Here is a 9,458-nt window from a genome sequence, read left to right as displayed (position 1 = left end):
TGATATGATAAACCTCGGGGAGGGCATATTATCCAAGCATATCACTGCGCACTGGACATATTTGAATAAGTTTTAGACACTATCTAAAGCTTTACTTTTGTATATCTAGTAGTCAGTGCATAACACAAGAATAGCATCGACCATGAGGAAGAAGAGGTTGGTCCTATCTGGAAAACAAGCAGTGGATGAATTATCAAATGAAACCAGCTAACTTACAATGGATGATGTTTGAGAGGATGAGCATGATGTATGGCAGAAAGATTTTTTAAGTATTAATGTCAAAGTGTCCTTTTAAGAAAACTATGAGCTCAAGATGTTTGAGAGCATTGTGGGCATCATTTGCAATATATAAAACTAGAAATCATGTTTGTAGCTATCTAATCAATATTATCATCAAAAAAAAAAGCTATCTAATCAATATTATAAAGAAGGCATTAACAATGAATCAATGATTGATCTTTCCCCTCATAAGCATGCTAATGTCGTCAAAAGGAAAAAAAGCTATCTAATCAATATTATAAAGAAGGCATTTAACAATGATCGATCTTTCCCCACATAAGCATGCTAATGTCTATCAGCAAATCAATCTGGAGCAATATTTATCACTTCAGACAACATCAGTCCTCTCAAATTCCATAGATGAAAGTTCAGCACATGCAAATTCCAAGCAAAGACTTTTCTCTTTGCAGTTAGAGCATTATAACTCTAGCCATGATATTTACATATCATAAAACATCATGCACATAATTTTTCCCTTGGTTCTGCAATCTCTTCTTGCGCCTAATCTTACATGAGTAGATGACTAAGCAATATAACTTAAATGATTTATGGCTCTTTCATGATGTGGTTTATGGCTACGAGGTGAAGAGCAGAACTCATGTGCACCGTAATTCCTGGCGCTTCATTCATGTCGATGTCTTCTCTGCTCGTCCCAACAGGCAGTTCCCAGTCGAAATGGTATAACAAGCTCGCAAGTGCTAGCTCCACTGTCAAAGCCCCCAGATTCAGTGCAGGGCAGATTCTTCGACCAGAACCAAATGGTATGAACTCGAAATTATGGCCTTGGTAGTCGACAGAACTATCCATGAATCTCTCAGGAATGAACTCTTCAGGGTCATCCCATGATCTAGGATCTTTTGCTATCCCCCAAGCATTGACATACACTCTTGTGTTCAGCGGGATATCATATCCATGAATCCGAGAGTGTCTCATGGACTCTCGAGGAAGCAGCAATGGGGCAGGAGTGTGCAGCCTCAGTGTTTCTTTCACCACCAACTTGAGGTACTGCAGCTGCTGAAGATCTCCTTCTTCCACCTCTCCTCTAGTTCCTAAAGAAGCTCTTATTTCTTCTTGTGCTTTCTTCATCACTCTCGGGTGCCTTACAAGCTCTGCCATGGCCCATTCTAAGGTCGCAGAAGCTGCATCCGTTCCAGCAATGAAGATATCCTAAGCAAAAGAAGAGAACAAAATTCGCTTTAAAATCCAGTTCAGTGAAACTCCACAAGAATCTTAGTGAAAGGACATGAGTAGCAAAGCCTTGTATAGAGCACAGTTTTTTTCGCAACAAAGAAGCGAAAGCAAATCCAAGTATGCAAAGTTTGATGAAATATATGAAGGTGCAAGAAACGGATACCGTTAGCACTGCTTTGATGTTATCTTTTGTTAGATTTCCATCCTTGTGCAGCCGAAGCAATACATCGACTATGTCTTCATGCTGGGGTCTCGTTCTCTCGGGGTCAAGGTGCTCCCTGATGACCTGCTCATAGAAAGCATCAAGCATACTAAAGTTCTTCTCAAGCCTACCTGCAACTCCACTTATCTTGTCCATCCAGCCTATTGATGGGAAGAAGTCCGCAATGAAAGAACTGCCTAGCAACGCCTGCGCTTCGGTAAGAATCCTGTGAAATATACCCTTCTCATAATCACTTTCTTGGTACTTCCTACCCATCGCAGTTCTGCAGATCATATTATTGGCCAGCATCATCATCAGCTTGCTAAGATTTATAGGAGTTGGAGAAGAACGGGAGATACGATCGATCATTAGTGAGATCTCTTCTTCCCTTATAAACTGAAATGATTGCACCCTCTTGGCACTGAAAAGTTCGAGGATGCATAACTTTCTCATCTCTCTCCAGTATTCACCATAGGGCGAGAAGCTGATATCCAAACAGTTGTAAGACAACTTGCCAGCAGCAACAAGGCGAGGCCTCGAGCACAGGTCGAGATCATGAGTTTTCAGTACTTCCCTGGCCATCTCCGCAGATGAGACTACTACTGCTGGGGCGCTACCTAGTTTTAAGTACATGAGAGGGCCATATTTTTGAGAGAGCTGCCATAAGGAGTGATGAGGCTGCCTACCAAGTTGATGCAAGTTCCCGATTAAGGGAAGCTTCTTTGGGCCAGGAGGGAGCCTGTAATCTGCCTTTCCCTGCTCCATTCTTTTGTATCTGAAAGAAAGAAGAAGGGAGGCAAGTGTGACAAAAAGAAGCCATGCGAGTATGATGCAGATAGCCATTACTACTGGGAGGCAGAGCAAGGCAATCTTATTTGTAGCAGCCCTGGTACTAGAGACGATACTCCATTATGGTTTCTTACTGTTTCAGAAATTATTAAGTGGATGAAAATTCCAAGCTAGTGGCTGCTACGTAGCGGACGCTTGCCGGCCAGCTGGGAATCCTCATCTATTGGAAAACTTTCTCCTCACTTTCTGAGATAATTCTACTTACTGGCAGAGTGCATGTCATGCTCATTGTCGTGCTCATGGGTGTTGAGTAAAACGCATTAGCTTAGGTGGGGAACATTGACTTCTTATCAGAGTATCTAATATTGTAAAACGCATTAGCTTAGGTGGGGAACATTGACTTCTTATCAAAGTATCTAATATTGTAAAACGCATTAGCTTAGGTGGGGAACATTGACTTCTTATATGAAGAATTGATGAGGTTCTCTTGAATTAATTTAAATTCCTATAACATAGTATCTTCTTTACATTAGCTTATAGATTATTTACAAGTCATTTTAAAAATCCAGAACCAGACTAACTAATAAGATGCCCGAGCTGAACAACCAACCGATTCATTGTATCGTTTTCTGTGCGCAGTATACCCCAAATTGTAAAGATTCGCTGAAGCCGGCAGAAGGGAAGTATATGTTTACTGAGACAAGCAGGTGTTGGATAACCACGCATAATAGTATAGTAAAACAAAGGACAAACACGAGACTCGATGAAGTCTTGGAGAAGAAGATGCAATATCCGATTAAGACTCGTTGAAGTGTACGCTAGAGGACAATCTTTTATATATATATATATATATATATATATATATATATATATATATATATATATATATATATATATATATATATATATATATATATATATATATATATATATATATATATATATATATATATATATCGGAGATTGATAATCTACTCTCTGTTATAATAGGTTATCAATTTACCAATTTTTTATTGGATAAAAAATATCCTTATTTTTTATAACTTTTAAGGATATTTTATGTCTTTTTACAATTTCACATTAACTCACCCTCTCAACCCCCAATTAATGCTCTATCCTCCTCTCTCTCTCTCTCTGGTATATATGTATGCATATATATAATTGAGGGGTTGAGAGGGTGAGTTAATGTGGGATTGTAAAAAGACATAAAATATCCTTAAGAGTTATAGTAGGTTATCAATCTACCTATTTTTCATTGTACAAAAAACATCTTTACATTTTAAGGGTATCTATGTTTTTTTACAATTCCACATTAACTCACCCTCTCAACCCCCAATTAATACTCTCTCTCTCCTTGGTATATAAATATATATATATATATATATATATATATATATATATATATATATATATATATATATATTAACTCACCCTTGATGAAGTAGACGCTAGTGAAGAATCTTTATATATATATATATATATATATATATATATATATATATATATATATATATATATATATATGACGACGGCGATGATGGTGATGATAGAAAAAAATATTTTTTTTTTGAAGCTCCATCCTTAACAAGAGATAAGCATATGGCCTACGGACTCTATTTGGCTGCTACCTACTGGACACTTGCTGGCTAGCTACAATTTTTATATTTTGAAAAAAAAAAAAATCTAGTTTTACGTCATTATCGAAGTACACATCTTTCATTATCGAAGCTATAACTGACTTACAATTTTAATTGGGTATAGTGATCAGGAAAAGTAGGCCCAAATGGACAAATTGAATTTCCAACGAGCAAGCATCTAAATTCTTTTCCTCCTTACTTTCTGAGATAATTCTACTTATTGGCAAAGTGCATGTCATTTTCATGGGTGAAAAGGAAAGGATGTTATGGAAACTAAATGCTAGGTGGCTGACATTTACTTCTTATCAAAATATCCAATATTGTAAAAAGCATGAAGAATCGAGGAGGCCCTCTTAGATCAATTTAAGTTCCTATAACATAGTATTTTCTTTCTATTCCATCTTCTTTAGATTAGGCAATAAAGAAATGTAGCAAGCACCTTCTTTGAATCTATTTGGCTGCTACCAAGTGGATACTTGTTAGCTAGTTGGAATCCTCCTATTTTGGAACATGCAAAGGTACAAATTTTAGAGGAAACACACAACCTTTTTGCCGCAGTTACTTTAGCAACAAAACAAATTTAAACAATACACACACATACTATGTATTAGAGAAGGAAGAATTTTTCTCAATCCGCTCAACTAAAATCTCTTTAAAAAAAATTAGAAGAAGATAGAAGAATTGTTAAAATAGGGCTTAAGTCCTCTTTTCTATCATGAATACTCCACACTTCATAAATTGAGGTATATAGCCCCTATTTATAATACTAGTATCACAATTCGGATTGAATTTCTCTCCTCATTTGGATAGAACTAGATCTCCAAACATAAATATGACTAATAGAAATAGATCTCAACTTCTATATCAACTTTGCCTTCGGGCACTCTACCTAATTCTTCACAAATTGGAAGATAACGTCCGGTCAAAATTTTTTATAAAAAGAAAAGTTTCGGTTTGACCAGTCTATTTTGGAGCCCAAAAAATAAAATTTCAGCCCAATTCAACTCCTAAGAGGCCCAAAGTTGTAGATCTTGAAAAGCTATCATATTTCAAAGAAAAAGACCATCTCAATCGGGCATCGCATGGCCGAGTTATGGTCTCCTGAAGTTTGGCATTCAATTCAATTTTTCGATATGACGGATCTTGCTTCTAGACCTTATCCAGCCCTACTCGTAGTAGTCAAAATAGTCTACATCAAGTTTGGGTCCTCCTAGATCAAGAAATACAAAAAAAAAAATCATCATTATGGGCTTAGGTCATAATTTTATCTCTAACTTTTTTGATCTATTGTCTTCTAGCATAGTCATGATATTAGCTTTTCAATCAATTCCATAAGCACATCCCTATCCTCTCCCCTAGTTGCTATAACTTAAATCTAAGTAACATGTGCTAGTTTTGATTCTAAACTAATTACATCAGTGCAGTAGGGTAATCTCTTCTCAAATAAATTTGATATTATTTTATCATTGGTAATCCTTCAAAATTTGGCTTACTATTCATTATAGAATGAATAATCTTGATTACTGTCATGGTAACAAGGAATAGTTGGGGAAAAATCCAAGTACGAGTGGCAAGTACCTTAATTTGGGCAAAATGCAAGGGCCATAATTAATACCTTGTATGTGGTAAGTACTATAATTTTGGCAACATTCAAGGGTCACAATTGATCCATTAGATGATCTATTCCATCTTGATTGATTGCTCATCCGGCCCTTCATCTTTCTCATCAATCTACTCCACCTGTTGATGGCTCACCGAAAAAAGGCCTCCTCTCTTCCACGATATTGGCTAACTTTTTATCTTCCCCACTCAATCTTCTCTAGATATCGATGGTTGACCAAAATAGTGTTGTCGGTCTCCCACAATGTCAGCCAACCTTTCATCTTTCTCTCCCGATCTTCTCCATTTGTCGATGCCTGACCAAAAAATGGCAGCAGCCATGGATTCAAGCTTCAACCATGGAGATGCAGGGATGGAGGAGGTCGAGGAGAGGCTTCTCATTCACCTCCATAAGACAGGCAAACTAAATGAAGCTCGTGCTCCCTCTTCCCATGAATGAGTTATTGGAGGTGTCAACAGTGAGGCCATGCAAAATTAATGCAATATGAGGACAAGGAGCTCTTGTGAAACTAGATATACTAGCTTACATTTAAAAATGTTATAACAAAAAACCCATTACTTCAATATTATTATAATGATAGTGGATCCAAGATTTGCTATATCTATACTATTCCTTTCTCATTTCTGTTTAATAGATTTATATTCTTAAATTTCTCATATTTATCACTAATGGTGCTTTATGAGGACTTTGGCTTTGCTTACAATCATGGCCTAATCCACCACCTCTCTATCCCCTTTGGATTTCATTACTGAACCAAAAATTTGTATGATTGTAGCAATTCATTTAGGTTTTCATGATCTAATCATCGTTATCTTTGGTCCTTAATTTCTTAGATAATATAATCAATTCTACTAGTTATTGTTCTTTTTAGTTTTTTGAAAATAATGTTCGATCTTTGATCTCTTCTTTGCTTTAAATAGATTTCATTTAAGGGCGTCTATTTGTGACCCAACCCATTTATCCAATGTGACCCGTTCTGGACCGCATCCACCTAACTTGACTTGTTGCATTCATAGTCGGTTATGTGATAACCAATAGATGGTCATGTAGGGTTTGGGTTTTACTTTGTTATATCAAAACTATGAAAAAATAGCCTACCTCTACAATACATCCTAAAATAAGATGGGCTTGGGCAAGTAAAACAAAACATCAAGTTGGCTGCGAGTCAGGTCCGAGTCAAGCATTCTTGACCTATTAGCAGGTTGGGTCGGATTTGATTCAAGCTCTATGGGCTTTGATATATGACCTCAATGTGACCCAAAACCGATCCAATGTAGATTGCCACCTCTAATTTAATTTAATACAAAAAAACTTGTAATCAAAATAAACCAGCAATATTCTACCCCTCATTCATATTAAAGATGCATTTTTTAGGCTTCAACTATACACTTCTGGCTCTGTAGGCTTCTTTTGTTGTTGTCCTCCTCAAGATTTACTTGATGATGATCTCATCCATTACTTGATCATTTGCCCTTTTAATTCTCTAAATCCATCATTCTATACTTGTGCATACTCCCTCTGATCAGCTATTATTGGATAGATGTTTTTGAGTAAGTCGCAAACTTTTGAAATCCAAATAACCATTGAATTTGGGTAGCCCAATAGTTGGAGATATTTCATATGAACATTCCGAGTTATTGTTGTAACATGTCAATTATAGCCAAGATCAATTGTTAATATTAGATTTGTGTTGCTCGTAGATTGGTTTTTGCCAAATTTAAGATATTTCATCATTTTGACCTCTTTAACAAATGCTCACTTTACTAGTAACTTTAACCTGATTTTAAATGGTCATGGTATAATCATTTATCCTTGTGATTTTTCTGCAAAATACAAAATCACAAGGTTCTATAATTTACAATTTACTTTCTTAATCGGTAAAATCTAAAAGAAGAGCAAGGATGACAGGAAGAATATATATAATTGAGAGAACTTAAAAGATTATTAAAACATTTTTAACTCATTGCTACACTACACTCAGACTTATATATATTAAGACCACCCCATTAGACTTTAAACTTTATGAGTTGTTTTATCAAGATTTATTTGTATCTAACCTAACCGACAAGACAAAAACAAGATAAAAAAGTACCAACCGTAAGGGTCCATCTTATATTCTTATTACTGGGTCTGAGCCGGTCTATGGGCCGCAACACATGCGTGGCACGTGTGACAGGGGGAGGGAGACTCCCGATCGGAGTCTTCCTCTTCCCCTGTTCCAATTCCCTCCAATTCCACCGGAAGAGGGGACTGGGGTGATCGCAAGCTTACCTTGTTTGAGCCGATATTCATCTATTAAAGGCTCTCTTGCCCTCTTCTTTAGCACCAACCTTGGGAGCTCTTCCATTAGAGGCATAAATCGCTAGGTGTTCTGTGGGAGGAACTCGGAGTTTTCGCCATCAATCTGGCCGGAGGAGCTCGCCGGAGACAAGGTGATCTATCTCTCCTTCTTTTTCCGGTCTTTGGGCCACTGTTCCCCTTGACTCCGGCCGGCAAGCTGTTGGATTGATGTTAAACAGGACTCCCCTATTTTGTTGGTTTTTTCCCGTTCAGTGGACCGTCACTAAGCGTGGCATGCCGCCAGCACCGCCATTGGCCGTCGTCGGGTGTGGCGCGTTGCCGGCACTTCCATCAGCTATCGACCATGGGGCATTGCCGACCATGGGCGACTGCCTGCTGTCGAACACCCGAGAGAGAGAGCCACCCGTCCTCTTTCCTTTTGTTCTCTCTCCTCGCTTTAGTTTCTCTTCATGTTGGCATCTCCAGCTTGATTCAGGAAAATCATTAGTTGAGAGGGTTGTTGGATATTGTTGGGTTGCTACGTGATGGTGGACCTTTAAAGGATCAGTAGAGGATTCTGAGTTGTCGAATACCTTAGATAATTTTTGATATTGATTTGGTTATGTAGGAGAACAATCTTTTGGACAAGAGAATATTGAGCAGAGTTCTGCGCACCCCAGCTCATAGATCGTGGGATGGACAGATGATTAGTCTGTCTGAGTTGTCAGCAAAAAAGTAAGAATCCTTGTACACCGACCTGCATGATATAGATATTTTGTACATATATGCATGATATGTTAATAATCAAAATAAGTAAGAAGCAGAAATAGTTTTATGACGATTTTTGTATTAAATCATATTTTGATTATATATGCTTGTGACTGATAGTATGATGGATGCATATATGAGTATAACTTACACTTGCATAATCAGATTAACGAATATAGTGCTCTGGACTAACCATATTATATTTATTGCCCCATCATAGACGAAAAATATGACCGTGGTTAGTCTAAAGCTGGAAATAAAAAGAATTGAAGTGTGGATGTCCACTTGATTGAATGAACAAAGACTTTGGGCTTATCTCGTTATCATCGGTTGCCCCATTACAGGTTAGAAATGTGATACTATGGCATGCCCTGTTACAAGCTAGAAATGTAATACCTTGGCAGGCCTTGTCATAGACTAGAAATGTGATACTATTAGTTGCCCATCATGGGCTAGAAATGTGACCAAAATTTGGCCCAAAGTCAAAAAGATAATTGATCCGGATCAAGTTAAAAAGAAATGGAATAAAAAGTATTGAAAATACTATTGAATAATTATGAGATATCACATGATATATCACTCTTGAGTATCTGGATTCTTATTAATATTTGATGTATGTACGTATACTATTTGTTCGAGTATTATTGATAGTTAGTTTGTGATTTTATAATGTGTGTAACGATATCTGGCT

General features: G+C 37.1%; 1 protein-coding gene across 1 annotated transcript; it reads right to left on the bottom strand.

The window, feature by feature from the left end:
• Window positions 1-598: 598 nt before the first annotated feature.
• LOC103705192 (cytochrome P450 71A1-like) lies at window positions 599-2,940 on the bottom strand. The gene is made up of 2 exons (XM_008788827.4): window positions 1,634-2,940; window positions 599-1,446 (listed from the first exon to the last, which is right to left on the bottom strand). Exons 1-2 carry the CDS (start codon window positions 2,513-2,515, stop codon window positions 826-828), a joined length of 1,503 nt encoding a protein of 500 aa, XP_008787049.1. The 5' UTR covers window positions 2,516-2,940; the 3' UTR covers window positions 599-825.
• Window positions 2,941-9,458: the final 6,518 nt, after the last annotated feature.

Source organism: Phoenix dactylifera, chromosome 10 (assembly GCF_009389715.1).
Source record: "Phoenix dactylifera cultivar Barhee BC4 chromosome 10, palm_55x_up_171113_PBpolish2nd_filt_p, whole genome shotgun sequence".
Classification (NCBI taxonomy): Eukaryota; Viridiplantae; Streptophyta; class Magnoliopsida; order Arecales; family Arecaceae; genus Phoenix; species Phoenix dactylifera.
The sequence above is the reverse complement of the archived record's forward strand: the minus strand, read 5'-3'. Positions and strand labels throughout refer to the sequence as shown.

Bases quoted from the DNA above. Each gene is read 5' to 3' on its own strand.
- LOC103705192 (XM_008788827.4), bottom strand. From the start codon at position 2,515: ATGGCTATCTGCATCATACTCGCATGGCTTCTTTTTGTCACACTTGCC. The intron at 1,447-1,633 runs GTATCCGTTTCT...TCTTTTGCTTAG, and splicing joins ACATCAAAGCAGTGCTAACG to GATATCTTCATTGCTGGAAC.